Source organism: Dermacentor silvarum, chromosome 1 (genome assembly GCF_013339745.2).
Source record: "Dermacentor silvarum isolate Dsil-2018 chromosome 1, BIME_Dsil_1.4, whole genome shotgun sequence".
In the NCBI taxonomy this organism is placed as follows: Eukaryota; Metazoa; Arthropoda; class Arachnida; order Ixodida; family Ixodidae; genus Dermacentor; species Dermacentor silvarum.
In genome coordinates, this window is record NC_051154.1 from 304,988,414 (window position 1) to 305,008,333 (window position 19,920).

General features: G+C 48.3%; 1 protein-coding gene across 2 annotated transcripts in view; it reads right to left on the reverse strand.

Moving 5' to 3' along the window:
* LOC119437268 (protein vein) overlaps nucleotides 1–13,640 on the reverse strand; it is a 133,637-nt gene extending 119,997 nt beyond the window's left edge. For both annotated transcript variants that reach the window (XM_049660401.1, XM_037704308.2), the window contains exon 1: nucleotides 13,066–13,640. In XM_049660401.1, coding sequence (XP_049516358.1) covers nucleotides 13,066–13,627 — 562 coding nt within the window. In that variant the 5' untranslated portion in view covers nucleotides 13,628–13,640. The remainder of the gene's footprint in view (nucleotides 1–13,065) is intronic.
* Nucleotides 13,641–19,920: the final 6,280 nt, after the last annotated feature.

Genomic DNA, 19,920 nt, shown 5'->3' on the forward strand with positions numbered 1-19,920 from the left:
TATTATTATTACTTTAGTTCTCGACGTTGTCGAGCATAGTGACTTCATTTCAGAACGAAAGACAACGCACACATAGAAAACACGACAGTAATTTCGTTCTCTTTTTATTTGTTTCCTTCAGTAACTTTTTTTTTTTTGTGAGCCTCACGTTTCTGTATGTTTTTGTTTGCGGTGCCTTGAAAGTCCCAGAGTCCCTTAAAATAAGTTCACGTACAAGTTCATCTTACTTCATTCCTTCTTTTTTCCGGTTTTTATTTTTCATTTTCGACATGTCTACAGCTGCACTCTGGAACTGATAGAGGGAATCTTCAAGAGAAACAGGCGTTGCCCGAACAAGTTGCTTTAAATGTGATCGATACGCTGAATGAAAGTCGAGCTAATGATGTAGGTTGCTGCTTGGGAAAACAGTTAAAAGGAATGCCCGGGCTATTACAGCGATAACACAAGAAAAAAAATCGCTGTTTCGTCCAAAGTACCTATAATTGCAGTGACAGCGATAGCAATCGCAGTATGGCACGCTGTAAGATATGCAATGTTTGTAGCGTATCGGGAAGGGCAATGCTTCGTTCACTGGCTTCATCCGTGCTGTACATCTTTTTTTTTTCTTTTTGATCTTTACATTGCATTATCATTACTTTTTTTTTTTTTTTGTTCGCAGGTCGCCTCCGCGTCTTCTGTCTCACTAGAGCCGTGCACTCTTGTGGATGCTAGAGCGCGTTGCGATAAAACAGTATAAGGAGATTGCAATCTAGCTGCGGCCCACGTCGCATTCTGTGGACTAAGCTCGCGGAATTTGTCTACGACGAAGCCAAATCAGGCCATCTCTGCAGAAGGGCTGAAGGCCAGTTTAAGGCATTTTAAATTACTTTTAAAAGGTAATGACGTCTCAAGTCAAATAAAACCACATCAGTATAGTCGCTCGCTCTGCATGCTAGCGATAAAAAAAAAGAAAAAAAAAAAACACAACCCTCACGACAGTCTTAACCGTGCAGAGTGATATTAGGTTGCTTCGAAAAATGCTTTTGACAGACGGTAAAGCGTTGACAATGTGCGGCAGTTTTTTTTCTTCTCGGGCTCGGCCAACCGCACCAGCTTGCCTGGTAAATTTCACGGCGTTGCATTCTTGTTTTCTTCTTTGTGTGATTTTCTTTTTTTTTTTCACGACACCGCCCTGGCACGCGATAACTTGTTCGCTTGCGCAAGTGCTTGCACGTTCAAGGCGCAGGTTCACGCGCCACCATTCTGGGAGTCACGTGCCTACTGGCCACGGTCGGTCGTTAATTACGCCGCAATGTCCCTTGATTGAACCCGCTAGTGATGCAATATTGCTCGAGGCTATAGTGTTGCAGGAGTAAGCTTTATTGGGAAGCGTGCACTTGTGTTAGTTACGAGCGATGCGCAGATGTACATGAACTATACGAGAGTGAAGAGTAGTGATGACCAAGAGCAAAATTGCTACGGCTACAGCTCATATTTCTGAAAGATACAGTTCTCATTCTTTATCCGCAGCTAGTGCGATGCCGTCTAGAAGTATTACCGCAGGTCCTTTTCACGCAGCACTTACAGATGCCATTAAACTTTCTCTCTCTCTGACGCATCACAACTGGCAAGGTAAAGCTTTCTCGTCTTTATGACACTCGCTGATCCCACACCCGAGGTGCAGTAAGCCGCAAGTAACTTCTGGCTTCACATGTTTCCACGACACTCAGTGGATTTGCTTGGTATTCACATCACCCGCCACAGGCCCGAAGCTACGGCATGCACGACGTATTACAGCTTCCAGACATTTTTAATCGTTAGAGCCGCCGACTATGGAGGCAAGATACGCGCAGGGAGCGTCCACCCGTGAAAACGCTTCGTACATGCAGGCTGAAAACAGAGATGGACGTGTAAAAAAAGGGGTTACGGAGAACCGCATTTCGCGTTTGCCACGCGAGCGGGTAAGTCTCAACGGCGAAGTTCACGAAAATAAAAAAGAAGAAAGAAAAACCTTTCTCTTCTTTGTTTCGAAGAAAACGCCTTGTCTATGCAACACCGGCAACATTGCCAGCCACCCTTTTTCCCTCCCTCATCCCTGTCTTGCTACCTTCAGCGCTCGTTCATAAATCCTTCGCTCCGTGCAAAGCTCCGCAGCTGCGGCACCCTCACAGGGCATCATGGGAGGGAGGGCAGGGTCTCGGCTAAAGGTCATGATGCGCCCGCACAAAGCGAGCTTATAGGAGGCGAGTTGGAACGTCCGAGTATTAAGTTCGTCGTAGCTGATGTTATGAAACAGTTATAGTATGACGGAATCGCGTCGGGTCGGGACACGATGAAAGACAAACACCGACCGCAAAATATTTAGTAGCAGCAACCCAATTCAACCAGCATCCGAAATGACGTCAAGAAGCCAACACGTGCGCAAACAAGCGCGCCCACTGAACATTGGCAAATCAGTTCTGCCGAAGTCCTCAGGGTGGAGGAAGGTTCATGAATGGGAGAATTGTCATCCACCCCGCACCACATCCACTAAATTACTAAATGTTGCGTGGTTGGCATTTGTCTTCATCTTTCACCCAGATGTTATTATCATCGAGGCATCATCCTGCGCCTATGAGATGTATGTGCAGAATCGCAATATCTGCAATCGCGGCTGTCACTGTCGGGCACCATGGGCAAAATAATTATTAGTGACGTCGTCGTTGGGAAACATTTGTAGCGGCCACATTCCTGGCGAGATCATATATAGTGCGGATCTCGCGCCTTAGTGGCAGGCTTTGGATTTTCTCTCTCTCTCTCTCTCTTTCTTTTCTTTTCTTTCTTCTTTTTTTTACCTCAGTGTTCGTGGGAATCAAGGGCTAGTCCGGTCTGTTTTCTCTGCCCTTTGTCTACGCCTTTTTTTGCGCTGCTTGGAACTTTTTTTAAATAGAAATTAGAAAAAAAAAACGAGATTCCTCAATATCTACTTGTTATAGTTTTACCTAGCCATATACGTGTCACGCGAACACGGTAGGCTACATTTTTCTGTCCTAATGAAACACCAGATGCGTGGAAGTTACCGTGACACAGACGCATTCTTGGCAACTTTGGAAAACATCCAAGAAAGTAAAGAGTGACCGCACCAAAACAGCTCGCGCCTGGGTATACACTACCACTCAAGCGCTCTCGCCACCACATATGAGAGAAGACGAGGAATCAATCGTTCTCGAGAAATCGCTATCGAACACACACGCTCCAGCCTTCGTTAGCACGGGAAACACGCCCCGAGATATCCGGGCGTCCGGGGGTGCCGAAGCAGCCGAAAACGAACCGTACAGTATGGCGTAAAAAATGAAAAAGGAAAGAAAGTAGGAAGAAGCGCTACTAAAGCTCCCTCAATCTCTCGTCGCGTCTGCACCGAGCGCGTTGGCCTCCCTTGTCGTAGCTGCTGCCAAACACGGCTGATGTCGATGGCCATGGGCTCTCGCTCGGGGGCTCTCTCGCGCCGGAAAATGGAGCGACGCTCGGTGCGAAGAGCCCGCGGTGCTGCAGCGAACGACGCGCTCGCGCAGCTACCCAGCGAGCTCCTCGCAGGGAGCGGAGCAAAGCAGCGTCGCGACGCGACGCGTGCCCGAGCGCGCGCGCGCGCGCGGCGCGGCTCGACCGCGCGGTTCCTGGCGCGCGGGGTTCCTATTTCCGGAGAGGCCCCCATCGGGCCCGAGCCACAGCTCTCTCTCTCTCTCCCTCCCCCGCCACGGGCGGCTGCTTTCTCTAAAACGAACGATGTCTCCGGTCCCGGTCCGCAGGCTCCGGCGCACGGTCCGAGCCACTTAGCAAACAGCGAGCGCTCTTAAAAGCCTGCGGAAGGATCGGGAAAGGAGGGCGTCGAGAGGAGGGGGGGCGCAAGTTTGTCGTCTTCTGCGACTGACCTCCCCCCCCCCCCCCCCCCCCCTTTCCTTATGGGCCGCGGTGCCCTTTTGGGTCTGCATTTTCGCTCACGCCTCCCCGTGTATCGTCTCTCGAAACGACACTCGCCTTTCGCGCGAACGAGGTGCGAAGGAGAGACGCGAGAAATCTATACAGCTCGCCCTATCTTGACGGACACTCGGGAAAGCTTCCAAGTGGCCACCCGCACTCTGTTCTTTCATTCGTTTTCTTCTTTTTTTTTTTCAAATTGGTCTTTCGAATGCGATGGCATTTATACACTCGTTGAGCGCGAGGCTCGTGAGGCACGCAATGGTGGTAGTGTATGCTTCGGGCTTGACTTTGTATATGTCCGCTGTCCAGAATTGCAACCTGACACCACTCGTTGCTCAGGCGGAACTGTGCGACTGCGTAACAGGTGGCGTTCGCAGAGAGTACTCAAATATAACGACGGTCTGCAAGCACATTTATTTAAACAAATCTGGTAATCACGACAAAATGAGCGCAAGTGGTCGCTTGATTTTTTTGTTTGTTTGTTTCCTTGACATTTTCTTTTTTGGGTATTCGACTTAAGACAGAAATGCCAATTAGGTGCAGTGTGCGTGTAAACTATCCTCATCGCTTCCCCCTGCCGACAGTGTCACTGTCTTAATTGGTCCGCACTGCAAATGGTGCATTGATGCATGGCAAATCGCACGCGTGTGGCTTTGTCTCTGAAAGAGCAAGAAAACTGAAAGAAGGAAAGAAAAGGAGAAAGACGAAGCCAGAATGGATTTAGTGCCTTCTAGAGTTAACTGTTTCTCTCCCGGGCTTTGTGGCCTCTCTTCCAGCAAAGTGTTACTTGCACATTTTTATTAATGCGTGCTCTAGCGCAGATCAAGCACGCAGAAGCAATGTATCCGAACGTGGACGCAGTTCCAGTGGTAGCGAAAGTATAGTTACATATGTTCAGGGACAAAACTTGTGTAGTTTAATGTCAATTGTATGTATAGCTTCACGAATGGTCTTAAATGGACGCGCATTGCAGGGGTAATTGTATAGAACAACTTAGCCTCTTTCCATACGCGCTGCCATGTTGAATACGCTTGGATGCGTATCCCTCTAGCATGCCGCTGCATAACGAGTAAGCCTGGGGCGTGCGCGTAACGGTCATATTGCTATTTTTGTACATTGCCCAACTCTTCACATGTACGGACAGTCGCCGTGCCATGGCATAACTACGCTTGGTTGACACCTTATAATCCAGTACCAAAAGCCAGAAAATGTCAGACGTGTTCAGGTCCTAGCGTTTGCATACATAGGATTGTCCGCACAGCCTTCCTCCGACTCGACCCTCGGAATGCGTGAGACGGGCTTCTATAGCGGTTCTGTTCAACCCGATCCGGGCTGTCCCGAAGAGTCAGCGATAATATCTCTGAGAAGAGGGACCAAAGTGTACAGCACTTGTAATAAGCCGGCAGAAACATTTAGCAGCCGTTTCTGTCGAAGAGAAGAGAGAGAGAGGGAGGTAAACAAAAAGAAAGAAGCACCAACCCTGGGGCATGTTCGTGTTAAGTCCCACAGGGACTGTGTGTAGGACGCGAAGTCACCGGTGTCGACTGGAGCGTAACGTCGGACGGTGCAGGGTGTTGCGCCGTTATCCCGCGGGGGCGGAAGGCGCCGACAACAGCGCGACAGCTACTGGCGTCATGCGGACGCCAGGGGAGTCTGTCAGACGGGCACAATGAGCGACGGCCTGCCGCTTCTACCAAAGGTCCCGATCCGGTAAACAGGCGCCTGCGCCGCAGCACTGCACGACGACCCGGAGGAGGAACTGCACATCCCGTCGCCACCCGCCCCGGGCACCGCACGTCCGCCGAGGCCAGGGGAAGGAAGAGCCAGTCGCTTCTTTACAACTGGCGCGCTGGTCGCCTAGCAAAATGCTTTTACCGTGCGCAGTAGCTCAAGAAAATATCAGTAACAAAATTCATGAGGGAGCGAGAGGTAAAAGAGAAAAAGGTTAGCTGTAATAAAGGAGTTATGCGCTCGAAGCCGCGCATTTGTAGCAGTAAGAATATCTAGGTACCATTTGTTGTTTCACCGCGTAATTCCGCAGAGATCAGAGCCACCGGTACAACTGTAGGGGTAGTACACGTGAGTCTATACAGGCCGGTTCGTTATAGACGCGGGCTGTACTGTGTTGAGCTATTCGGCAAGACGCAGTCATAGAAATCCGAGATGGTTCCCAAACAAAGCCTCGCTTTGAAAGGAAAATAATAATAACGGAATAGTCCCAGGCAACATGAGAGAAGGCGAAGCAAAACGACCTTGTGATGCAATTCAGCGGCTAAGTGCTTCCGAAGTTTGATGGATCTCATAATCTGCGCGATATGTGTAATCTGTGCATTAATGTGTTCATTCATTCTCTCTCGCGTTCGCCGTGTATTCATTTTTTTTCCTTTCTATTTTTAGGCGCAATAGATATTTGCTAATGTTACGTTAGAATATGCCGTCACTGACTTCTAGCGGAGTCAGTTTCTCGAATTTTTTATTAAGCAGCAATGTCTTGGTCTTTCCAATAATACTTTACAGGGCGTACTTTTCCGGGAATACGAGGAGAAGAGCAGACAATCCGTAAACGAAAGGAAACAAGTTATAAAGGCACGTAACAAACACCAGAGATACAAATGCTCTAGTGCAACTAAAGCGCAGCCGCGCACGTCATTTGATTCCACCGTCACTGTCAATTACATCCAGAAGGATTCACTCCCAAAATGTTTTCGCATCGTTGAGCCAGTCTCTACGTTTCTTGTAACCGTTCTACCAGCGTGCAACGCGGCTGCACAAGACACGCCCGAAACGCAGGCTACTATTTGATGAGCTCCGCCTCAGTGCACGGCTGCGACACGGCGAAGGCCAACGTGCTGACGTCTGTGACCGAGCGTCCAAAGAAATTAAGCTCGTAAACAAGTGAGGCGCGAATTCATGCACACGCGTTTAGCGTTTGCTTTTGCGTCACCATACGTGACATTGGAGCCAAAATACACCAATGAAGGATGGCTGTTCGCTGCCAAATAAGCATAGAAATAACAATGTAAGAGCAGTACTTCGTTCGCGAACGACAATGCAAGTGAAATAAGCTGCCGTATAGCGGAGGGAACAGCGGATACCATTTGTAAAGTATTTAGTTTCCTCTTTTACATCAACATTCGACGACATTCTCGCAGACAGCGCTTGTGCGCCCATATTAATTCGCACGCATTATTATACAGCAATACACCATTATATATATAAGAAAACATTACACGGCGAATTCAAAACGAAAGGGAAGAAGAGAGAAGGTTGCGGTTGAGTTTGTGTCGTATAATATTCGCGAAGTAGAAGTACGTATTAGCGACTAGAAGTTAAAAAAAATACTCACTGAGGCGCATTCACGCGCATACGCAAAATGCAAATGATCCACACAAGAGAAATCCCGCAAATTTTAGGCACTGCGACGCAACGACAGTTCCAGCAACGCCGTAGTATAGCGCAAGAGCTTAGGAGTAACATCCGACGCCAAGGAGAGAAAGTGGCATCACTGAAATGCTATCAGACTCGAAGCAAACGTCAGTGGCAGAGGGAGTCATGTATATAGTGCGATGCTTTAACGGCCGGTGGAAAACATGCCAAGCGCAGGTAGAACTCGGAACTGCTATATCAGCAGTATATGAAGCTACGCGATCTGATATACCCAACGTGCAGCATCACGCGCTCATCTCCTTGCCTAGTTGGCTGGCCTCGCAAACCAATCCGATTATTCAAGCCAGCTTATTATTATTAGTTGTCCACACATCTAGAATCCTTACTACAGTAAACCAACTTTCAAGCATCATCACAAGTTGGTAAAGATGTGTATATACAGTGTCAGGTGCCTTGTGTGTCACTATGAATCTCAAGAGACCTGAATGCACTGCGACTGTCTTTGCAATAAAGCATGGCTCATATCATCACACGTGCAATACGTGAACAAATAAACGGCGAATGGCATAATTCCAAACGCAGTCGCGCTAAATAAAAACGTCACTGTCGGTATAAAATAAAGGCGCACTTGGCCTTTACTCACAGGAGGCTGTACATCGCATAACGAATTCCAAACTAAACTTGCCAGCATCTACCTATACCGCAGAAAACACAGTCTTCTGATTTTCGCTGCTTTGATTGAAAAGAAAGAGACAAAAGAAATATAGAGTATCGTCTGAGTTTCATTTGTCCATCACTGTGAGGACCTCCGAGCTCCCTGTACGAGCTTGCCACCCAAACATCTTGCTTGTTTAATTGCACGTCTGCACGAGCACGCCTTTTTCCCCCTTTATTCGTGGTGCAATGACACCGTATCGGCGCTGGTGCATCGCTACTGTGAAGTCATGTTCGCGGTTTCTCGCCTACTTGGTGTGTACGTATAGGTCACAGTTCGTGGCTTATTTGGGTTGCCACGATATAGATTCAAAGAGTTCAGCGACGCAAACAATCCAATGATCAACCAGACAAGCAAGTCACTGTGCATAAATAAATAAAAAAAGACTTTCCTAATCGAGGGCGCCGCTTGAGATTGCAATGCTTGCCACCGATAAGTGACGGAAAACCAATGAGGCTTAAACAAGTGGCGGTCATTTGTCCAAAAGCAGCACGAGGCAGTGGTGCCGTGGTTATGACAATTATGACAGCACAACCGAAAAAAAAACAACTAAAAAACAAAAAAACCCGGAGCTGTTTCACTTGGAAGCGTGTCGACAGTATGATACGCTTGTCCAGAGCAGAGTGATGGCACGACAGGTGTCGGATCGCTCGTGTTGACGAGGAGGTTTCATGCGCCGGCTATTTAGGAAACAGCCCAGTCTTCATTGCGCCTTCATCATCAATCAAACAAAACTCTCGCCAGCCGACGTTGGGCTATCACGTTTCTTTTTCTGTCATACATGGGTTTATACACGGTTTGTTGCGAACAGATTGATGTAAAGGGTACCTCGGCTACTCCATCTATCTATGACATACAGCAAAAATACAGGAATGAACGAGCTAGAATACAAAAAAAAAAAAAAAAAAACAAGTGAAGGAAAAAAAAACCACAGTGATACTAATAAAGATAACGCCGCAACGGAGAGTTCCCTTGACGTCTGTCCATGCCGCTAACCGAATAATAAATACACACTTCGTAGTATACTCATGCAGTGTAAGCACTTAAAGCAAACTTACCGGGCTACCCTTATACAATAATATCATTGTGAATCTGAACCTTAAAGTTATTACCGGCTAAGTCTACTGCGGTGCGACGCAGAGTTTATGAATGCAGCGAGCATATTAGCGAAAAATTATATAAACGGTCATGGGAAACCTGCTTAAATACAAACTGTTCAAAAAACAAAAAAGCAGTAAGCTTTCGCGCTAAACAAATATTCTTATTGATTCACTTTAACTTGATAGCACTATAAATTTACGTTTCATTTTCAGTGATTTCAGTGATTCTAAATTAGCTAGCATATGAACAGAGTTATCAAAAGTTTTAAATGCGCCTAAAAAACTAGTGCTTTTTTGTCTTCTTTTTGGCTTTCAAGAAGTTAATGCTATGCAAAAAGAGTTTCGCCTCTCATTGACGTAATTTTTAAGTTGTGGTAATGACACAAAAAATACGTTAGAAAGAAAAAAATGAAGAGAAACGCTTTCCGCACAGTTGGATGTTGGTTTATGATTGATTTAATTATGTATTTTATTTATTTCGTACATACTGCCTATCCCAATGGGGATTATTGCAGGAAGGGCACCCTCATAACAAACATATTGCAAGAAATCCGACTGGGTACAAAGGAAATAAGTCGTATACATTTTTTATTTTAACTTATTGCGAAGCGAGCAGCATATAGTAAAGGCATTACTAAATATGTATAAAACAGCAATACAGGACTTAAAGAACATGTGGACGCGGCAATACAGGATCACAGTTCATCTCTGCGACACAGGTCAGGGGTTTTCAAGTAATGATAGAAAATTATCTAAATTATCAGAACTAGTTAGACATGTAGGCAGACTATTCCGTTCCCTAATCATCCATGCAAAAAAAAAAGAGTATTTAAAGCAATCACTTTTGAAACGGTATTCCTGTAGAGTTTGGGGATGTTTGTGACCGTGATTTTTAGTGTATGGGCTAGGTTCGTGCATAACATGTGGGCCCGTATTCAGAAAACCTTTCTTTCGTTAGTGCCTTTCTCGATTGAACATCGCATAGGCGGGCGTCTCTTCATCCACTGAGGAGACGCTTTTACGCGATAGAAGATCCGCGACCTTGATTTGTTTTCTAAAACAGGAAAATTTAAAATTTCTTGCGCTTACCCCGAAACTAGACATAACAAATAAATGTAATAAAACATTGCGAACTTGCATATTGCGCCCTAACTATACACGCCATCATTGACACGGGTACAATCTTGGACCACGCATTAACATTAGTTTTCGGCTATTACAGTATAGACTCGCAGACATATTTCGAACAAGCGCACGTCAACCGAAGAGCGGTCGCTTGTCATGCCTGAATAGAATGCTGCACTAATTTTCTCAGTAACGCAGATTACTGTAATAGACTGTAAAGCGTCCTATAGTGGCGTAAGCCTGTACGTGAAACTTGCTCTTTACTTGGCGTGCGGTGTAGTTCAGTTTAGCATAATCTAACGTGCTTTCCGGGGTGCTTTGGGGTATAAAGTACATCGACTGCGTAGTGTCTCCTTGTGTGGTATCGCCCTCTATGTAAACTTAGTTCCTTGATAGATTTCAGTATCGACACATGTATACGCTGTTTCCGTCCGTTGCATAAATGGCAAGTACGCTGTATGTGACACGCTGCCATATGTACGTGCGGGAGGTGCGCGGCTGCTCAAACTGCTCTGCTTTCGAGTATCCTTTATCCCCGTCTTCCTCACCGCTGCTCGACTCTATCTATACTTGACAAATTAACTCGACTCATGCATGCCAGAACTTTTCGGTCCTGTCGGCGGCAGATTTCTAAGAAGGAGCACATAAATATATCGTAACGGCGTGATTGTCAAAGCTCATCAGTCAAAGTCAGCCCCCCCCCCCCCCCCCCTCTTTCCAACCAAGGACAAAAAAAAAAAAAAGGGAAAAAAAAAAGAAGGAAGGCACTAAAGACGAATGCCTTTACTGCTCTTCTAGCCGATAGGGCAACATTCGGTGACGGCGTATGTGGTCATGAACTTCGAACGCGTCCGTTGCCCGTAAGCATCATCGGGCCGCAGAGCTCAAAAGAAAAGTTGGAAAAGCACAGAACATCGCGTCGATAAAGAAAGGAAGAAAGAAAACGAGGGAGAATCTGGCGTTCTACGTCGGCGCTCTTTCGGAACAGTTTCAAGAGTCGTTCCTCCGCGCTGTTGCGGCGTATGTACCTTTTGTTTGAGCTCGACTATAAGCGAGCTTGCCGCGCGGCAACATGGATGGCGGCCCGCCGAAAGAGCGCGCTCGCCTAAACAAGCAGTGGCCATTACCGCATTCTTTCAGCATCTGTTTAGCGTTCTTCAACGGGGACGTTTATCTTCGCGAACAAAGCGATGCAGTGCTGCTGCGCGCGGAGTATTCTTGTCGCGTACGCTAATCCGTGAGGAATTCGCACGGCGCGGCGGGGAAAGACTCGCCGTTATCGCTCCTCGAAAGCGACGTAATGCGCCCTGTCCGCGTGATGCAGATCTCGGGGCGAAGAATCCGTTGGCTCCTTGTCGAAATTTAGGGCTGACAAATTGCGAGGGGGGGGGGGGGGGGGGGGTCATATAGTGGCGGGTCCGACGGCGGTCGGAAACACATTACGGACTGAGAGAGCGGACGGCGACGGCAGCCTTTTAAGGAAATGATGCGATCTCAAGAAGTGCGGTCGTCGTCGCGTGGTTTGGCATTAACGAGGCTTTCGCGCCGCGTTGCCCTTAGCTGAGGACTACTGCGTTTGTCATTCGAACCCCCAACCACCACCACACCCTCTTGGTATGCTCGTCACACTCCGTGAACAAAAGAATAAATACATTTATGTAGCAAGCGCTTCAAAGGAATAATGATAAAAGAAATAAGAACCCACGATAAGGTCGCCATATTCACTAAAGTAAGCTCTTGTCGCATGTTTAAGGGTAAGAGGTGCTATTAACTAGTGCCGCAAGTGATTATATGTTTAAGAGCATACAAACTCCGCGTTTTCATCAAACATCAAGGACACTAAGCGCGGCCGCAAGTTTTTTGTGCCGATGCATGCAGAGCGCGGGAGACAACCTACTCATGCGTAGAATTTCATGCAGCATTTCCCTCCCGCTGAAATGAATAAATAAATGTAAAGAGTGAAGAACAATCTCGAACCAAGAAAAAGCAGGCAACATGGGAGAGGGAAGAGCAGAGACTCAATACATCGCCTGAGCAAAGACAACAAAACAGGAAAAAAAAAATAAAGAGGGCGAGAGCATAGAAAAAAAAAAAAAAAAGGAACTCGCGACAGGCGCTAGCCTAAGTTAGAAGGTCTAACTTAGGCTAGCGCCAGAGAAGTTGGCGCTGTGCTATACGGGCGCTTCTTTCTATCGGGCGACTTGAGCATGTCGTACAGAGAAGACACGGATCAGCGCCTGTAGGAAACAAAGAGGAAGGAGCGAAGGCCCCGGAGAGAGGAAAACCAGCAACCTGACCGCGACCGGCCAGCAGCGGCGAGATGCACGTGCGACGGAGAGTCGGGCGCTCGCGCACGTCGTGCATAGGCCGCACCGGAAAGCTTTCACGGATCGCGTGTCACGATGCCGGCAGGAAATAAAAATAAACGCGAAGAAGAGGGACACGAAGACACGGGGACAACCAGGCGCCGAGCTCAGGATGCTCGTTCCGTCGGAGGTTTTCATTCGGAGCGGCCGCGTAACGCGAAACTGACAACAGCTCCAGAGCACGTGGGGGGTGCACCGATTGTCACAGTAGACGGAAAAACGCTTCCGTCGACCTCGTGCGTAAGGTATTCGTGCAGCTCGCGTGGAACTGCTGAGGTGGGGAAAAAAAAAATAAGTAAAATGGTAACTGCGTCCAAAAGGAACGGGGCACGGCAGTGAAGCGCGAACACAGCGTTATACGCAGAGAGAGGCAACCGAGAAAAAAGCGGCGCCGGCCGTGGTGAGCGGCCAAAAGAGGTGACATCGCGACACTCACCGCATCCGTTGCAGACGACCTTCTTGACGGCGCGTCCGGCGCGGCGCGTGTAGTGGTCAGGCGTGGCGGCCGCCGAGAAGTTCGCCGCCGCCGGCAGCAGCAGCCGTCGTGCCGCGCGGCCGGCGATGGGGTTGGCGTAGACGAGGTAACGTGCGTTGAACACGAATCCCTGCGGCACGGACACGGGGCACAAGGTCCGCCGGCGGGGTGCCAGAGCCTCGTTGTTGAGCGCGTCGCGACGCGGGGCGCGCGGCGACGCGGAGCGGTTGAGGTGTTGCGGCGTGGGCGGCGGCCGGCTCTTGACCAGGGCGACGACCACCTCTTGGCGGCGTCGCAACGTCGCCGTCGGCATGGGCTTGAGCACCTTCTGGACGCGGAAGCGCGCCAGGAGGTTGCCCGCCGCGTCCACCGACTTGGACAGCAGCCGGCCCTGGAAGACGAGCGACGAGGTGAGCGCCTTGTTGCTCGCGTCCCAGCGGTCCTGGTCCTGCGGGCAGCGCGCGCCCGAGGCGGCCGCTGCCACGAGCACCACGGGCAGCAGCAGCGGCAGAGGCCGGGTCATGCTAGCAGCCTGGGCGGCATTGCGAAGCCGACTGGACGGGGCACGCGGCGACGGCGACGCCGGGCCCCGCAAGGCGACCGCAGCGCCGCCGCCGTGGCGGTGGCGGCCGCTTTCCCCGCCAGCGGCAGCATCTCGCGCTCCTCCGCATCCCGGACTCTTGGGCCGATCCCCCCCGCCGAGCACGTGCTCCGCGGCCCACATGTTGCCGCCGCCACCTCTTCGCACCGCCGGAAACTTTCATTCGTGTGGACCGCCGTTTGGCCGCGAACGAGGCGAGTTGTATGACTGCCGCTGCGAAACGAGCTGTTGCCGCAGATCCACAAGCATCGGAACGCTTTTCGGGATGAGCGACGAATATGACTGCTTTAGCTACTCGCAACATCATCGAGTTATGCTAAACTAATATTCCGCGCTATGCGCCAATAATTGTTGAACTCTACCGGGTCTGAAAAAGCGTCTCTCATAGCTGTAAAAGGGAAGACCGCTGGATGGGCCGAAGCGAAGTAAAGGCAGGCGCGCACGCTCACAGGCACAGCGTCATCTTTTGGCAGCTAGTGAAAAGCGCCGTTGTGTGTATAGCGAGACGAAAAAAAAATAATAATTAAGTGAAGGCGCCCACACTTCGACTCGAGCGGGAAGGATTGCCGGCTGCTGACTGTGTCGTCGTTTCCGCCCTCGCCTGCACCTGTGGCCGGAACTTGCGCCTCACAACGACAGCGGCGACGCGCGGCCGATACGACGCGCGCTTTGAACCGGCACGCGAGCGGAAAGGAGTTGCAACGGAGAGATAAAGATTCTGACCCATCCAAGCTATTGTGGTCGTGACTCATGTATACGTATCGCTTTACGCTTGCCAGATGATCACACTGACGCCTACGTATGCGACCATGGAGCGGCTAAGCGCTGTTTTCTGGGTACGTGACAGAATAGTATGGCGCCCAGGTGATTGGTTTGTTTATATGTGACCCGCTTTGAGATATGAGGTACGTACAAGCATTCCGAGTTCAACCATTGGCCGTGTTGTCCCCATGCATAAGCTTTCAGGGCCTGAAGGTGTTAGGCACGCACGCACTATACACAACGATGGCACAATGACTATCCGATAAAATCAGATAACATTCCAAGCATGGCAATGGGTCCATTCAAGAAAAATAATAATAAGAATAAATACAGATGCAACGCAGTGGAAAGATGATAAGGCAATTCCCTTTTCACGGCTTTTAATTTTATTGAAAATTTCAGCAAGTTTCGACACCTTTCGCTGAGCCCACGCCGGCGCAAATACGAAAAAAAAAACTAAAAAAAAAAACTAAAATTCATGACGTCCCACTGACGTGCCGGCACTGGGGTGTCGGCCCGAAATTTATTAAATTGTTCATTGACGTTCGTTTTCTCTTCTAATAATCAAACTATTACCTCGAAATTAGCGAACCTAGAGTTGTTCGAGAATACTTTCTTAATATAAACTGATTTAGTGTTCCTCTTTAGTGTCCCTTTAATATCGCTTCAGTCACCCTTTATCTGAAGTATCGATACTTGCAAGTAATAGGACTGAGCCGTTCAGTTTCCATTTGTTTATTTCTCTCGTGTTGTCCCAGATAATGTCAAGATTTTCTGCCACCCGCGAGAAGGCAGTTAAAAACGGCACGCTAAAAGTACAACACGATTTAAAGGAACACTGAAAAGGAACATTAAGAGGAAGTTATAGCTCAAGAGCTCGTATATTGAATCAATGGGGACCAAGAAATCGCTATTCTCGGCTGCATCTGCACCAATGTTGACCACGTTTTGTTTCATTTAAAAGAAAGAAAACTTAAGGTCTACCGACTCTACAGGCAGCAAATTTTTTATTTAGCCCATAAATCTTGTTTTGAAAAATCCTGAAGCTTGCGACAATAAGAGAAGAAAACCGTATCAAGCTTTGTAACCTGGGCCGGTATTTTGTGGCGATGCGTTATGCTTTATTCTATGCTAGTCTTATCATCCACCGCTCACGGCCGGCTGATCCCGTTGATAACGTGAGCGGACCGTCGGTCCGACCAGTGACCAAGCGCGAAAAGCGCGAGAAGGCATTAGCATCGCAAAGGCATCGCTACAAAATACCGGCCCTGCACAAGTTCTGTAAGCCTATAGGAGATATATAAAGCGGACGAAAAGGACGTATATTGTACGCCGGCTCTGAAATATACAACTAATTTGTGAGTAAGACTTTTACAAAAGCCTCATAAACGCTGTAACAATCTCACGTAAGCTGTAAACTCGTAAACAACAGCGACAACGATATCTGTTTTTGGTGCTGAGTTACTGATTTGGAAACATCGTGCTTGAATTTTTTACAGTAATAATAAAAAAAAAAGATTTTCAGCAATTTTTGTAAGAAATGAGAGTGACCTAAATTAAATTTCTCTTTGCCGCAGTTGCTAGACTTTAACTTTCGCTCTCAAACGCAACCCATTTGATTCAAATCGGCACAGGTATATAGGTGGTCGGCCAATAGCGTATACAGTCGAACAAAAAGCGGCAGTTTCGCCCGAACGACGGTACATTGACAGCGATAGCAAAGTATTAGAACACGCAGTAAAGCTCGTAGTTTTATGGACGTTATAAACTGCAGTCAACATTCGGTTACTGACTAAACACGTGTTATGTCACGTGCCCAAAAACGCACATGAACAGAGTTTATTCGATGACCACGGGCACTCGCGGTCTCAACGCTGTGGTGATGAGGAGCGCCGGCAGCCGGGAGCGTGCGCGCCGAGCTCCTCAAAGCTAACGTTCGGAGCTGCCGCTGCCGCTCCCCACAACATACACGCCGTGCCTCCAGCAGTCAGCAGGTCATATCACCTCCAACATTGGTTGCGCGGAAACACAGCGCTCACTGCGTACATCTAGCCTCCAGCCATATATACCAGCTTTCTCGGCTCGCCTTCACATGCTATAACGGCAGTGCACCTTTGTCAGAACCAATGACGCACGGCGAAAAGAGTGTAAAATCATTTGTTATAAAATAAGGGCCCTACGCCGGCGTAGTGTGGTAATTAAATTTCACTTCCTTTCGTTTTCGCGCTTCACCAATGGTTAGAACCGCGATCCGACGTTATCGCCAAGACCGCGGCAGATCGCGTGCGGTATGGGCGAAAAGAAAGGAATAAAAATAAGCGAAAGGAATCTTTGCATTAAGCCGGCTGTGGGTTCCTGTTCACGAAAATCTCTTGACAAAAATGATTGGAGCATACACGAGCCAATCCTGGGCACGCATTCGCAATAAAGTTCTTGCGTCAGAAATGCTCATAAGAGCAGGCGTCAGCCAATCGTGGGGTAGGATATATTGTAAGCGGAGGCGGTTGACCAATGGCAAACAGCTCTTATTGAACAAAAAATCTTCGTGAATTGAGTCCCTCATGCTGGACATATTATTAGCGGTGATGGCCGCGGCCAATGGCAAAGGGCACTTACGAGCGAAAAGCTTTGTCAATTCGTGCATTGGGGTCAATAATATGTCAAAATCACGATTGACTGCATGGTAACTGATCTTATACGAGCGATTCTAGCGTAAGTAATTATTTGTGAATGCAGGCAATGCATGGTTCCGGCAATGTATGTTGCAGCGTCGGGCATCAAAACTTTGCTGACCCCTGATTATTGGTCTTGCAGCTTGAAGAGCATCTTCGGTGGCCTGCATAGGACACATCCGGGCTCACATCATCGTCGTTGAGGTTCTACAACATGTCAGCATGGGCGCAGGGCATGATAACCCTAGGCCGAATTCACCAAACTTCTCGTTCGTAAGTGCTGTTTGCCATTGGCTGGTCGCCTTTGGCAATAGGGACTCGGTAATAGGGACTACGAACTATATTAGGGTAAGAAATTGTTTCTGTACACGGGTCCTGTTTTTGGCTGTACACGAGCTTGGGCGGTGTCTTCGCGTCATTCTTTCGAGCGCCATATTGCAGGAGTGCGTGATGCAGGGGAGATATGTAATGATTCACTTCATTTTCAATTCTTCCTATTTGGACGATCCTCGCGATAACGGTGGCACGACGGTGTTCGGGCCAATGACGAACGGTGATAAGAATGGAGAACGAAATGGATCGCCACAACGTGCGTATCATGATCTTGTCAATTGGCGGCCCTGGCGACTGTTCAAGAATGGGCTGCAAGCTTCTATTACACCTGACAAGCTCAAGGCGGCCGCTTAAACACACGTGAAATAACAATTGATACCGCGAGTGGGTCTCGTGTGGAGAGGAAGTTCTGATAAAGCTGATAACACGCTGGAGCGGACTGAAACAAAGACGTTGCACTACGAAGTCGTAATGAAACTTCCTTCTGTCTTTTTTCGCTTTCAGTGCAGGGTAGCCTACCGGGCTCAGCCTGGTTAACCTCCCTGCCTTTCCCTTATGACTTTTTTTTCTCTCTCTCTCTCTGATTACCATTATAATGAGTAGCTAGGGGAATATTCGTACATCAACAGCTTTTCAAGATGTCGCTAAGACAACAACAACAACAACAACAACAACAACAACAACAACAACAACAACAACAACAACAACAACAACAACAACAACAACAACAACAACAACAACAACAACAACAACAACAACAACAACGGATAGCTTTTTCAGAGAGAGAGAGAGAGAGAGAGAGAGAGAGAGAGAGAGGTTTAGATATAGCCTATACATGCCTCATGTCTTGCATCGCATCAAAAGAAGGTCTCCAGATTTTGCTTTCTGTGACAATCTCGACGCCTCAGGGGATCGTATCATTATAGAATGTCCTCATTATAAGCAGCAGCGCGTCTTCCTACGTGACCGTTTGAACATCCCTGACAGACGTCCTCTCACATTTAAGCAAACTGCCAGGTCTGCCTAGATAAGCAGAGGCGTGCTGTCAGCGCCCTTCGCGGTTCTTGAGTGCCCATGAATCTGATGAACTGCCTATACGAGTGACATTACGTGATTTGTCTGCTCTGCACTACATGTGCGTGCTTCGTTTCCTTTTCAACGTACTGATGTCGCAGCTTCTTTTTCCTACTTCAGTATATTGAGACAGCGGCCGTGTTGTCCTTCGTAGTTAGGTTTATGTGCAGATACGAATGCTGGTGTAGGTACACATGAAAGAAATTGCATGCCCTCCCCACTACCTGTGTGATGAATGACTGACCCAGATACTGGACTGTGCTGCCGGTGCTAGTGGCCCGTATAGGGACATTATTTGTGTGCTTCTGACTTGTCTCTGAGTGTCTCGTGCGTAGGGAGATATTTGTCTTTATTGTTATTTAAAGCGAAGTTTCATTTTCCCACTTGCCCGAGTTTTCCCTGGCTGCTGTCTGCTGAGTCGGTCAGTTTCTCGGCGGATATGTTTGTTTATTATATCTACCAAGGTTGAGTGTGCGCCCAATGCTAGTAGTACCAGCGAACGGGCTTACATAACCCTTGTACGCTGACCGACATAGTAGTAGCACACATCGGTCCTGCGTAACAAAAAAATAAATTCGTGCCGAAAACCTGAAGAAATAATGTCCGCACAGAGATATACCTAAAGCACACCGACCTGTTAATATAATGACGCACTGGATTCCTTGATTTTCATTGATTTTCATTGAGTGGTATATGGGCCACTGGGTGTGTGCCCGCTCTTAGCCAATCCTCTAGGATAGGTGTGTGCCTGCCTGCCACTGTCACACAAGAAGTACAAAATCCCCTAAACGTAGTTAGATATGTGTCGCACTTATTTGTGCACACCTCCATTTTCCCCTCAACAAGCGTCCATACATCGCGCTTCCTCCTTGCGACATCGCTGCATAGACGTCTCATACTGTGTGTGTTTTCATTTCGTCATGGTTTCGGAGTGGTGTAGTACATAAACTTAAACATTTCGTGAAAATAAAATTATGGCCTTTGTTGGTGGACGAACATAAACCATTGCATTAGGCTGCGTGCACGCTGCATATAGGATTAAAGGAAACACAACTGCACGCACCGCTATTAGTTGTACCGGGTTTTAATTGACCGCTTCACTGAAGCGTCGCTTCAGCAAGACATGTGTGTTGGATATGCATAATTTTTTAGAGCGCAGCTCTTAGGCACCCGTTCCTGGGTTGAGTGTCGGCGTCCCTCGGCGTAACCACGCGAACGCACTCGTGCCACTGCTCGCGCGTTCGTCGTCGTCTTCTTCCACAGCTGGCTCCGATGCCGCTCATCATGCCAGCGTTCCCACACTGCCCCTTCCCTCTGCGAAGGCACTGACGGCACTGGTCCACTGCCAGTCGGTGAGGTGGTGTCGGTCTGAAA